Here is a 13829-nt window from a genome sequence, read left to right as displayed (position 1 = left end):
GAGAGGAGGTAGAGAGAGAGGGGGAAAGAGAGAGAACCCAAGCAGGCTCTGCTCTATCAGCGTAGAGCCAGACGTAGGGCTCAAACTCACAAACTGTGAGATCATGACCTGAGCTGAAATCAAGAGTCCAACCCTTAACCAATCGAGCCACCCAGGCACCCCTATAAATTAATTTTTTAATGAAAAAAATAAATTTGTCAACTGTGCTCTTCTTTCACATTAACATGGTAGTCTTTGCATTCAATATTTTATCAGTTTTGTTTCATGACATTGCCATTTTATGCAGACTGGATTTTATTGTCTACTTCTCTCTCAATGTTTCTCTCATCATATCTAGTTTCTATGATTTTATTTGAATTCTGAACAAGTTGACTGAATATCTGTTTCATTGCACTGATTTTCTAAGGAATATAACTTGTTTACTGCCATAACAGTTTTAAATTTGATAATTCTTCTTTCAATCGGGAATACATATTTTATTTCTAATCTCTAGAATAATTGCATAAATTGAGAGCTAATGATAGCTTCAGGTCATAATGGAGGTGGCGGCTGAATACCAGATTTCTGGACTACTCTGTGGGTTCCAGTCACAACTGGGGCCACCTATCCGCAAGGAAGGTCCTCATCTACTTCATCAAGCTCCCTGGAGTTGGAGTCAATATGCTAACTGCTTTCCTGAAGTCATACCAGGGAGAGCACAAGAACCCATATTCTCTACCTACCCTCATCTCTGCATCAGGTCCAAGCTCTTTCTCTGGAAAGATGGCTACCATGCTCTACTCCGTAGCCTTCATGCAAAGACACTTTCAACCCATGATGATATGAATAAAGAAAACCACTACTCTGACACTGTGGACCACAGCACCAATTTGGACCGTTATTCTATACATGGACCAGTAAAACATAAGTGATTTTAAGCTCATTTCTTTAGCTGCATCAAATCATGATGTGTAGTCTGGTCTTCTAACACTTTGATTTGACAAGAGATGACTTAATAATTTAGAATGACTTAAGTAAATAATTTAGAAATAATAATAATAACAATAATAATAATAATAAATCTTCAAAAAATAAGTAATTAGAAGAAAACCTTGCCTCACTTCCCCCGACCCCACCTTTTTATTCTTGTTGCCTTGGGTTTTACATTTCCAAGTAAAGAGTCACCGCATTACATAGGTAGTATATACACAGCCATATACATGTGTTTTGACAATTAAACATTTTTCACACTATATGAAAGACAACAGTTGATCCAATTACAATTAAAGTTCTCACTACTCAGTGCTTTACAAAGAAAATAAATTGGACAAAACCAGTTCAAGACTAGTTCCCACTTTGACTCAGCAGAAGTCGACCTAGAGGAGCTATAAGGTGGCTAGTCTTCTATAATGTATAGGTTATTAGAGGAGTATGGAATAAAAAACAAACAAAAATGAAAAAGATGTTCACAAGATGAGACTGCAGAGGTGGTCATAGCCTAAGTGTATATAAGGCCCAGGAACATAACTTGATAACCTTAAAATACTACTAAAAGCCTTGAAAAAACTCAGTGCAGTTAAATCATTGTTGAAAATATTTTAATATGGTGGCCCAGGGTAAAGAAAGCCATTTTCTGCCCTAGACAGAGTGGTGGGGTAAAATGGGAAACTGGCAGTATTCAGTATGTAGCCTTGCATTCTTTGTTATACTTCACTGACTTACTTTTTAATATGTTTTACCATTGTGGATTTAAGTAGTTTCTGTGAATTGGCTGGGAAAACATTAAAAATGGATATCTTAAGTCTTCTAGTAATTAGCAATATTCTAGAACACTAATAAAAATATTTGATGATGTATTTTTTTGTCAAGATGAAAATTGGCAGGTTAATAAAACCAAAATAATGTATTTTTTTAAACTTTGCAAATGCACTGAGAATTTCTGCCATAAGTAAACCTGAACATTATTAATCCAACATTTCTAAAATGGATTTGATGATCTATCATGATTTTATTAATCATAATACCTATCAATATATTGCAGAATCAGTACGCCAATGTTTTATTTTAGATTACTTATTAAACCTATTTTTAAGCTTGATTTTATAAATAAAAACACAAGAATTTGAAAATTGTCAGTTTTCCACTATATATAAGAGGTTCATGACATAAATTGTTCCATATGAGAAACTTTCTTTTTAAAGAATGCTGAGTTACTTAACAAGAGACCCAGATAACATGAAATAATATGAAGGGTTTAAAAAAATGTAATTGTGTTTAATTTCTTATATGCTAAACATTTTATCCAGTGACTCACAATTGCTGAAAATTTTCAAAAGATACAGGAAAAGAGAGATTTAAAGAAAAAATATGCAACTTCAACACAAAACTAGCTTTTCCACGAAATGAGGGCCATTCCATGTTCCCATGGAATGATATACACCCACTGGCAAAGCTTTGCTTCTAATCTAATAAAATATACAAATTTAATCAGGGATAATACTCAAATACATTCATTACTTTTTCCTTGGGCATTGTGCATGACACTTAAAAACTTAATTTTATAATAAAACAAGATGCCTATAGCTACATTGGTGAAGTATTAGGAAATTGTTTAAATTGTCGTTATTTAAAACAAAACTTTCTACTAAAGCTAATAAAAATTTAAATCAATACATAAAGCTACATTTAAGTAGATTAAAAGGAAGCTTACCGTTATGATTAAAAACAATAAGCTCAAGAATGTAAAATGAATAAGGATATTCAATAAATAAAATGTATTGATAATTGATATATAATTATATTCTATTTATTAATTAATAATTCAATTCTAGAAGCATTGGAATTTAAGCACATAGCTATCTGTACCATTATTAGAAAATAGAGACATCACATATTATATTAATAGGAAAGAAGTTTAAAATATTTTTTTTTAAAACTTAGAAAAAATTATCAGAGGCTGTGGATTCAAATAGAATCATTAATATAACGAGTCTTTGGTTTAGTGCATGCTCCACAAAGGGATAAGGGAGGAGAAGGGAACTAAAATGCTTTGAAAAACTTTCCATCATATTTCTGGAAATCTAGGAGGTCATGTTCATGTTTAGAATTGTGCACATGCCCAGAAGAGACATGAAAATGTACTTTAACCTCTGCTTGACCTTGAGGCTTAACAAAAGCAGTAAGTGAAAGTTATGACACAGTCTTAAACTATTGGCTAAAGCAGTGAACTTGTACCCCAACACAACCCACACCCACACACAGAGCCACTCAGCAAAGTCCTAGAAACCCATTAGTTGAAAGTGTATAAGTATATCTCCCTTCCACGAAGTTAAGTAGAGGCCAGCCAATACATACAACAAAGAATACAGACAGTATAGAATTAGTCCAGAAAAGTCCTAAACAAAGGATGATAGCAGAGTAGGAAGATTCTGAGTTCATTTCCTCCCATGTACACACCTAAAATGCCTCTGAAGACAAGCAGAACAACTCTTCCACAACAAGGGATAGAAAGCCACACTAAGAAGGGTAGGAGGGGCAGAGACAGAATCAAGAACCAAACCACTGGTACAACCAAACCACAACTGGGAGGAATACCATAGGCACAAAGATCCTCCCTGAGGAGTGAGGGATCAGGCCCCACATTGGATACCCCTTGCCCTGGAGACGGGCAAGGGGAAAATGACCATCATAATGTCTGTCTCTGAAAGTCAGTAGAGCTTAACTCTGGGAGAGCTGAAGGGATATAGGAAGTTGATATTTACAAATAAGTCATGTTGATGAAAAGGGCAGAATGGGTAATACAATCAATAACTTTGTAATAATTTTATATAGTGACAGTAACTACATTTACCACAGTGAACATTTTGTAATTATTTGATTATCAAATCGTTATGTTGTACACATGAAACTAATATTGTAGGTCAACTATATTTCGACTAAAATTTTAAAATACATATTTTTAAAAAACAGCAAATAGCAACAATAACAAAATTGGATGGAGAAAGAAAATAATTTCCAGAGCTGACACAGAGTCAAAGCCTTTGGAATCAAGGTTACAACATCAGTTCCTGCTGGAATTTCCAGCCTACAGGCATGCCCTGGAGATTTTGGATTTGCCAGTCCTCACAACTACATGAGCAAATAAACCCAAGTCTCCGAAATACATTCCCTAAACATCTCTTTCTCTCGGTTTCTGTCTCTGTTTCTCTGTCTCTGCTGTCCTTTTCTTTCTCTCTCATGTGTTCTTTTTCTCTGGAGAAGCTTAATCCAAAAATCAAAAGAAAACACAGGAAACAAACAAAAAAATCAAGGACACCAGAGGAAATTAAAGCTCTGACACCTATAGTTACGCCAGACAATAAAAACAGACCCATAGCTAGATAAACATACAACTTCACACTAAAAACCTATTTGCTGTAGTTCTTATCCAAATACAATATGTCTAGCAAGTAACAAAAATTACAAGGAATACTAAAAGGTAAGTAAAACCATAGTCTGAGCCAAATCAGGTAACAGAACCAAATTCAGAAGTGGCAGACATTTTGAGTTTATCAGGTTGGAAATTAAAAATGAGTATGATTAATGTGTGAAGAGAACTAATGGAAAAAGTGGACAGTATGCAACATCAAATGGGTAATGTAAACAGTTAGATGGAAACTAAGAATCAAAGTAAATGCTAAAAATCAAAATCACTGTAACAGAAATGAAGACTGCTTTTCATGATCTTATGAACTGGACAGAGCAAAGAATCACTGAGCTTGAAGACACCTTAACAGAAACTTTCTAAGTTGAAATGCATAGAGAAAAAATATGAAAAAAAAAAACCTGAAAAATCTAGGTACCATAGGGCAAGTACAAAAGGCATAATATATGCATGTTGGAAATGCAAGAAGAAAAATAAAAAGGAGGGAAAATCATGTAAGAGGTGAAAATGGCTAAGAATTTTCCTAAAGTGGCAGGCACCAAACCAGAGATCAAAGACTCAGAGAATAACAAAAACCCTTTACCTACGCATTTCATGCTTAAACTACAAAAAATTAAAGAGAAATATTGAAACACACACACAGACAGAAAAACGACATCTTACCTAGGAAGAAAGAAGTATAAGATTCATAGCAGACTTCTATAAGCAATGCAAACAACGAGAGAAAGGAGTGAAATAAATCACCAACCTAGAATTCTATATCAAGGAAAATTATTCTTCAAAAGTGAGGGAGAAATGAAGATTTTCTGAAACTAGTAAAACAACAAGAGTATTTGTCACCAATAGACCTCCCTTTAAAAAAATATTTAAAGTATAATGTTAAAAAAGTGTCTACAGAAAGAATTGATGAAGATCAGAAACTGAAATCTACACAAAAGAGGGCATTAGAAAGGAAATAAAGGAAAGATAATTTTTTTTACATATAGTTGATTCAGTAACTTTATATTTTTTAAATGTTTATTTATTTTTCAGAGAGAAAGAGCACGGGGGGTGGAGAGGGGCAAAGATAGAGGGAGACACAGACTTCAAAGCAGGCTCCAGGCTCTGAGCTCTCAGCACAGAGCTGGAAACGGGGCTTGAACTCACAAACTGCGAGATCTGACCTGAGCCGAAGTTAGACACTCAACGGACTGAGCCACCCAGGTGCCCCGAATAACAGCAAGACATAGCAGACAATAATAGCTTATTAATAAGTGAAATGCATGATAGCAATACTAGAACAGATGGAGGGATAAATTTGAAACGTTCTGTTATGAAATACCTGCACTACTCATAAAATGGTGTAGTCTTATTTGAAAGTGGACTTCAATTAGTTATAAATATATGTTGAAAACTTCCAGGAAACCAGTAGAATAATTTTTAAAAGAAGTATAAATAATTCTACTAAAAAATGGGAGAAAACAGGGACACCTGGGTGGCTCAGTCGGTTGAGGGTCCGACCCTGGATTTTGGCTCAGGTCATGATCCTAGACTTGTGGGACTGAGCCTGACGTCAGGACCCATGCTAAGTGTGGAGCCTGCTTAAGAGTCTTTCTCTCCCTCTGCCCCTCTCTCCCCACTCGCACACTTTCTCTAAAATAAAAATTTTAAAATAAAAATAAAATATCAATAAATAATGAGAGAAAACAGAATCACAAAAAATGACTAATCAAGTCAGAGAAGGCAGAAGTATGGAAGATCAAAAGAAAAACAACGCAATGAATAAAGAACAGTACTGAAAGAGGTGAGAATTATCCAAGTATATAGATAATTGCTTTAAATATGAATGGATTGAATGCAACTATTAGGGGGTGCTTGGGTGGCTCAGTTGGTTAAGCATCTGACTTGGGCACTGGGCTCTCTGCTGTCAGTGCAGAGCCTGCTTGGGATTCTCTGTCCCTCTCTCTCTGCCCCTCCCCCTCTCTTGTGTGCTCCCTCTCTTTCTCTGTCTCCCAAAAATAAACAAACATTGGGACGTCTGGGTGGCTCAGTTGGTTGAGCGTCTGACTTCAGCCCAGGTTTGTGAGTTTGAACCCCGTGTTGGGCTCTGTGCTGATGGCTCAGAGCCTGGACCCTGCTTCGGATTCTGTGACCCCCTCTCTCTCCGCCGCACCCCTGCTTGTGCTCTGTCTCTTTCTGTCTTTCAAAAATGAATAAACATTAAGAAAGATTTAAACACCCCAAACATTAAAAAAATTCAACTATTTAAAAACAAAACAAAAAAAAGAATAGATTTTTAAAAAAGAACAAACTCTATGTTGTCTGCAGGAAACCCACTTTAAATACATAGACACAGATAGATTATGTAGAAAAGGATGAAGAAAAATATACCATGCTAACACTAATGAAGAGAAAGCTAGAGTAACTATATTAATGCTAGGCAAAGCAGACTTCAGGCAAGGAAAATTATCAGGGACAAAGAGAGGCATTACATAGTGATAAAGGGGTCAATTTCCTAAGAGGATTTAACAGTCCTTAATGTGTATGTGCTTAACAGCAACATACCAAAATAAATAAGGAAAAAACTGGTAGAATAGCAAGATTAAGTAAATAACTCTATAATTATAGCTGGAGAGTTCAACAGACCTCTATCAGTAATTGACAGATCTTGCTGGCAGAGTATTAGTTAGGGTATAGTTGAACTGAAGGGCTATCAATCAAGTGCCTCTAATTGACATTTATAGAATAGTTACCCAACAACAGGAGAATATACATAATTCTCAAGCTCACATGGAACATGCAGCAAGATATATCACATTCAAGTAAATGAATCAGACTTTAGCAAATTGAAGAGTTGAAGCCATCCAAAGCATGATCTCAGAACACAATGGAACTGAACTAGAAGTCAGTAACAGAAAGTGGTAAATTCCAAAAGATATTTAAAATAACTTAAATTGAATGAAAATACAAATTATCAAAATTGGTGGTATGTAGTGAAAGCAGTGCTTAGAGGGAAATGGAGAACATTGAATGCCTATAGTATAGCAGGAGAAAGCTCTAAAGCCAAAAACGTTAGCTTCCATCTTAGGATACTAGAGAAAGAAGAGCAATATAAACCTCCAAAAAGCAGAAAAGAAATAACAACCTTAAAGTAGAAATCAATGAAGTTTAAAATAAGAAGTAGAGAAAAATCAATAGATAAAATGAGAGGATCTATGAAACCAAAAATCAGGGCTCTTTGAAAACAGTAATGTAATTGATAAACTTCTATACAGACTAGGAACAAAAATGGAGAGAAGACACAGTGACTAGTATCGGAAATGAAACAGTACCATCATTTAAAAAAAAAAGTTTATTTTGAGAGAAAGAGCGAGCACACATGAGCGAGCTGGGGAAGGGCCAAGAGAGAATCCCAAGCAGGCTCCATGCTCAGCACGGAGCCCAATGAGGAATTTGATCTCGTGACCCTGAGATCACAACCTGAGCTGGTATCAGGAGTCAGCCACTCAACCTACTGAGTCACCCAGGCACCCCAAGAGTACCACCATTTTAAAAGCTAACAGATTATGTAAAATGTTATGATCATAAATTTGATACTTTGAATGAAATGAACTAATACTTGACACAACCCACCACAATTTACACAAGGAGAAATGGTAATCTGAATAAGACCACACCTATTATAGAAATTAAAACAATAATCTTTCAAGAAGAGAAAGAACCAGGCCCAGATTTTTTCTTTGGTGATCTCTACCAAATATTTAAGAAAGAAATGAATTAAATGTCTTTAATATCCTCTATAAAATAGAAGCCGGTTGAACATTTCCTCATTCATTCTATGATACCAGAATTATCCCAATATCAAAACCAGATACAGACATTACAATAAAACTACAAGCCAACATCTCTCTTAAGGAGATGAAAAGTCCTAAAGAGTTATAGGACACTGAACCCAAAACTTTGTAAAAAGAATTTTCATACTAGACCAAGTAGGATTTATCCTGAATTGGCTAAACATCAATATTCAATTGCATCAAAAGAATAAAGAAGAAAATTTTACCCCAGTCACGTTACCTACGTTCTAGTGTCTTATTTTTCACATCTGTAAAATCTGGTTAATAAAGGATGTACTGCATGCAAACAGCTGGCTGTGAGAAGTAGGTGATGACTCCTTTCTCTCCTTGATTTTACACCAAGTCTGAGTCCAGTAGGATAATCAGATGTGGCTGTCATACAGTTCAAGGAATGATGGTACAGAGATACAAATATGGACCTAGAATATAGTATCTACGTGGTAAATATTTGTTGAATGAATGAAAAAAATAAACACAATACTATATAAAAATACTGATGAGGGGCAGTTAACTCTGGTGGTTTCATAGAAGACTTCTTGAAGAAACTGATTTTTGATCCGGTTCTTGAAGGATGAATAGGAATCTGTCCAAGGGAGGAGATATGTACCAAATGTCATAGTCAAAGAACAATGGAGCTCCCAAATGACAGGAAGTGGAACACTGAGGTCAGGAAGATGAGTAATGGTTCCTCTTTGCTTCCTTTAGGTCTGTGCCCCAGATTTGGGGCTTGGAGTATGCTGGTTGTGGAAATTTGTCATTACACCTGTTTTTATAATATAATTTTCTTTCACTATGAAACATAGCAAAACTTCAGGTACTCCGTCTAAACATCTTATCTTTGGGATGTATTGACATTCTATATTTAGGAGTGCCAGTCTAATATTTAGGTGTTAGGTAGGTATGATTGCTATTCACCACCAACATCTGCTCTGATTTGTCAGTTCTATACCCTACCAGTCATGACATATTTTAAAAGTTGTATTTTAAAATTACATATTTACCACAAAGTAAATAAAGATAGTCATTTTTTTGCAAACTTTTGGTCAAGTGTAAATAATAGTATTCATTTGATATGAATTTGACATGAATCAAATGAGTTACTGTAAAATTGTTTTTTAATTTATTTCTAAGAGAAAGAGAGACAGTGTGAGTGTGGGAGAGGCAGAGAAAAGGAGACACAGAATCCAAAGTAGGATTCAGGCTCTGAGCTGTCATCATAGAGCCCAACACAGGGCTCAAATTCATGAACTGCAAGACAATGACCTGAGCCAAAGTCAGACACTTGACCAACTGAGCCATGCAGGCGCCCAGATGAGTCACTTTTTAAAAGATTCTATTACCTTTATTTTCCTTTGCCTTTATTTTGACTCATTATGTAAGTATTTCAAACATTCAGATAATTTTAAAAAGAAAAAGAAAACAGGTATAGTTATATTCACTCTGTACATAAACTTTTAATTTTGAGTGTATTTATTTCCATGACTTCCCTTTGAACACCACCATTTTATTAATGAACCATCCAAACCAGGTGAATTTTTTAAAATTTCTGATTATACATTAGTAAATGTAGTTTTTAGAATAGTTTTCGATTTATAGGAAAAAATGTGAAGATAGTTCAGAAAGTTCTCATGTATTTTATATCCAGTAGCCTCTGTCATAACATCATATATTAGTTGTGGCCCATTTGTCACAGTTAATGAGCCAAAATTGCTATATTATTAACTAATTATTAGCTAAGGTCCATACTTTATTCAGATTTGTTTAGTTTTTACCTAATGTCTTCTTTTCCAGAAACTCATCGAGGATACCACACTGTTTAGTTGTCATGTCACCTTAGGGTCCTCTTGGCTGTTGACAGATTCTAATGCCTTTATTGATTTTGATGATTTTGACAGTTTGAGAACTGTTTAGGTATCTTTTCAAAATGTCCCTAAATTGAGTGTTGCCTGATGTTTTCTTATTATTACATGGGAGTCTGAGATTTGGAGAAGAAAGTGCACAGAAGAGACATGACATTTTCATCATATCAAGTGTATATACTATCAACATAATTTAGCAATGTTGATGTTGACCTTGACCACCTGTCTGAGATAGCATTTTAATTTTTTTCCACCATAAAGTTGTTGGTTTTTGTTTTAATCTTTCCTGTACCCTGTCTCTCATTCTCTACTCATTGGAAGGAAATCACTGTGTATAGGCCACATTTCAGAAATGAGAGTTATGTTCCATGTCTTTGAGGGTGGAGTATCTAAATTATTTGCAATTCAATAATCATTTATTTATATAAATATGGCCTCATTGATGTTAATTTTATACTTTATGTTACAACTCAATACACTTAATTTATTTTGATGCTCAAATTTTTCCAGCTTTAGCCATTGGGAACTTTTTCAGTTGGTTCTCTGTCTCTTCAACCTACTCTCATCATTATAGGTGTTTTGTTGCCCTTCCTTACTTCCTGGCACTAGATGATCCTCTAGGCTCATATGGTGAATTTCCTCCTCTGATGCTAGAGGCAGCCATTTCTTCAGGAAGCACTGGTTCCTTTTATTGAATAATGAGGAATTAGAAACCAAAATAACATTACTAAGTGCACCCATTGCCACTGGAGAGTTCTTACTCCTGAGCCCTCTCAGATGAAAGACAAGGTAAAATATGTGTGTATAACAACATGTGTACATGTGTATATATATTAAAGTATACATAAATAATATACATATTATACATACGTAAATACATACATATATACATATATAAAATATATGCTTATCTGTAAATTGACACTCTAGTAGTGAGAATATTTGATTTTATATATATATGTATATAAAATATATATATATATATTTTACATATAAAACCTGGAGAATACAAATGTATCAAAAATAAATTTGAGATTACTGAAAATTTTCTCACAAACACATCAAAATGTTCTTGAATTTTGAACATATACAGCCAGGAAATAATTCTGTTTTCTAGGGCAGTGCTATTATAATAACCATTTATGTAAAGTTTCCCATACACTATGGAATGAGTTTTATTTTAAAAAATCTATATGAAAGAAATTTGCCCCAGATAGAAACTTTTACACCTCTTTAACACATCTACATTTCAGCAATAGCTACTACAAATCTGAATGAATCTTACATGATAGGCATCATGCTAAATACAATGTACATATTAACTTCCATCATACTGAGAGTTGCCTTTAATATAGTTACTATTTCCTTCATTTTACCCAGAAAACATCTGAGTTTTGTGGAGATAGATTACCTCATATAATAGAGTTATTACATAACAAAGAACTGAGTCAAGGAGAGCAAAAAAATTAATTTCTTAACCATTTGTTTATATGGCTCTTGCATTTCTGTCTACTTTTTAGAGTAACTTAGAAATTAAAGCTGAATTGTCTTTACTGACTATTTTAGCCATTTAGATTAGGTAGGCCATGATAGTCCCCTGAAATGGTTATAGGTACCACTATTATATGAACATTTTATAGTTTAGAAATTACAGATATATATTTATGTGAATACCAATAAGCTTCTGTCAAGGTCAAGGGCTAGTCCCAAAGGGGAAAACCAAATTAAAGGAGGAATTTGATTATTATCTGCCTCTATGCTGGAAGGAAGTTCCATGAGGGCAGGGTATTTGTTTTATTCAGAGATCTAGTCCTAAACCCTAGAAAAGTGTCTTGCATGCAGATACAGTTTTGAAAATTACCAAATATTTGTAGGGATGCATAAACTTAATATAGAATCATTTTAAACTGAAATGCTACCAGCTTTTGTCTATTTGCACATATAAACAAAAACCATGGAGCTCAAATTTCCTTATAGAGCTCAAATGTCAGTAACTCATAACCATTCCTTCTCATTTCTGAGAATCCTTTCAATGTATTCATTTTAATGGAATTGGTTGATTTCAATAAAGTCCATTCTTGACAATTATGTTGAACTCTTAAGAATATGATGGCTATTCCATTTGGCGGTTGTGAACATCTTCATGAAAAAAGAGTATTTAACAGATATTTTAATGTCTGCTGGAATAAATTAAATGCAATGTGTGATACAAAATCATTTACAAAGCTCTTTTAGGAACTACAAACTTGTTTCCATGTTTGGTTTTATTCAGCTAGAAAAGTTAATTTCCTGTTCTCTGAAGTGCTGTGTGAAACTGTGATTATAAATGAACTGAATTTCATAAGCCAAATGAATCAGCAATTCTTGTTCAAGTGAAGTGGATACTTGGTATACAACACACACCCAATTAAAATGGTGAAATTTGGGGGCATGTATTATATGTAAATGAAAACATTTATGTGTATGTAAATATATGTATTATATATAAATATGTGGACATTTATGTATGTATATTATATATGTACAAAAGCAAGCCAGAGATTAAATATTATAGACTGAATTATGCCCCCCCCAATTCATATGTTGAAATCCTAACCCTCAAAGGACTATATTTGAAAATAGAGCCTTTGAGAAGGTTAAATGAGGTCAGTAAGTTTGGAACCCTAATCCAATAAAATAGGTGTCCTTATTAGAAGAGACACCATTAAAAGTTCACATGAAGACACAACAAGAAGTCAGCAAGCCAAGGAGAGAAGTCTTAGGGAAAGACCAAACTTGCCAAACACCTTGACTGTGGACTTTCAGCCTCTAAAGCAATGAGAAAATCAATTTCTATTGTTTAAATCACCCAATGTACCCACGGTGTCTTATTATGGCTGCCTTAGCTGACTAACAATTGCTTAAAGGCAAAAAAGCACAACAAAGAAATTCCCTAAGCAAAGCTTGTTGGATGATAGCCTATGTAGAAAACTTTTTTCCTAATATTTAATAGTTTTAGAGCTTGTGCATGCATGTGTGTTTGAAAGTACAGCTCAGGGGTGCCTGGGTGGCTCTGTTGGGTAAATGTCAGACTTTGGCTCGGTCATGATCTCCTGGCTCCTGATTTCAAGTCCCACATCAGGCTCTGTGCTAGCAGCTCAGATCCTGGATCCTGCTTCCATTTCTATCTTCATCTCTTTCTGACCCCTCCCTGACTCGCTTACGCGCTCTCTCTTTCTCAAATACAAATAAACATTTCAAAAAGGGTACAGCTCATGTGATGTTACATGTATTTATACCAAGTAATTTAAAAATCAGCAAAATGTATGCTTATTTATTGTGTCTTGAGAGATGTTATACAAATGAGCCCCATAAGGCCCTAGTATGGTTTGCTTCTTTACAGCAGTCTAAGACTATTAGCTCAAAAGCCTGCTGGTACAAAACTCCTATTCTTACACATCCAATTGCCTTAAATATAGTCCAAATTAGCATATATTTAGCTATTTAGAAGCTGGCCTGCTTCCCATACTCCGTGAAACTGCACCCGGCATCTGCTAGTGGTAAATAAGATAACCCTGGGCCATCCCCGATCCCAAGCCACGTCTCTCAAACCCAGAAAGTCCCTATCTTGCTGCTGAGTAACACCTCCTGACACTAAGCCTCCTCTTCAATTTTCCTCCCAAGTAATTCCTTTGGCGGGCTCCCTTTCTGGATGACCAGAATCCAAAATGTCTGCCCCAGTGTCCAAAATGTCTC

General features: G+C 34.9%; 1 protein-coding gene across 1 annotated transcript; it reads left to right on the top strand.

Moving 5' to 3' along the window:
* The first annotated feature begins 536 nt into the window (after nucleotides 1-536).
* Nucleotides 537-911, top strand: LOC122480083 (cytochrome c oxidase subunit 6A1, mitochondrial-like). Its single transcript, XM_043574080.1, has one exon. It carries the CDS (start codon nucleotides 537-539, stop codon nucleotides 909-911), a length of 375 nt encoding a protein of 124 aa, XP_043430015.1.
* Nucleotides 912-13829: the final 12918 nt, after the last annotated feature.

Source organism: Prionailurus bengalensis, chromosome A1, assembly GCF_016509475.1.
Source record: "Prionailurus bengalensis isolate Pbe53 chromosome A1, Fcat_Pben_1.1_paternal_pri, whole genome shotgun sequence".
NCBI lineage: Eukaryota > Metazoa > Chordata > Mammalia > Carnivora > Felidae > Prionailurus > Prionailurus bengalensis.
This window is presented reverse-complemented; position numbering and strand designations above follow the sequence as displayed.

Bases quoted from the DNA above. Each gene is read 5' to 3' on its own strand.
- LOC122480083 (XM_043574080.1), top strand. From the start codon at position 537: ATGGAGGTGGCGGCTGAATACCAGATTTCTGGACTACTCTGTGGGTTC.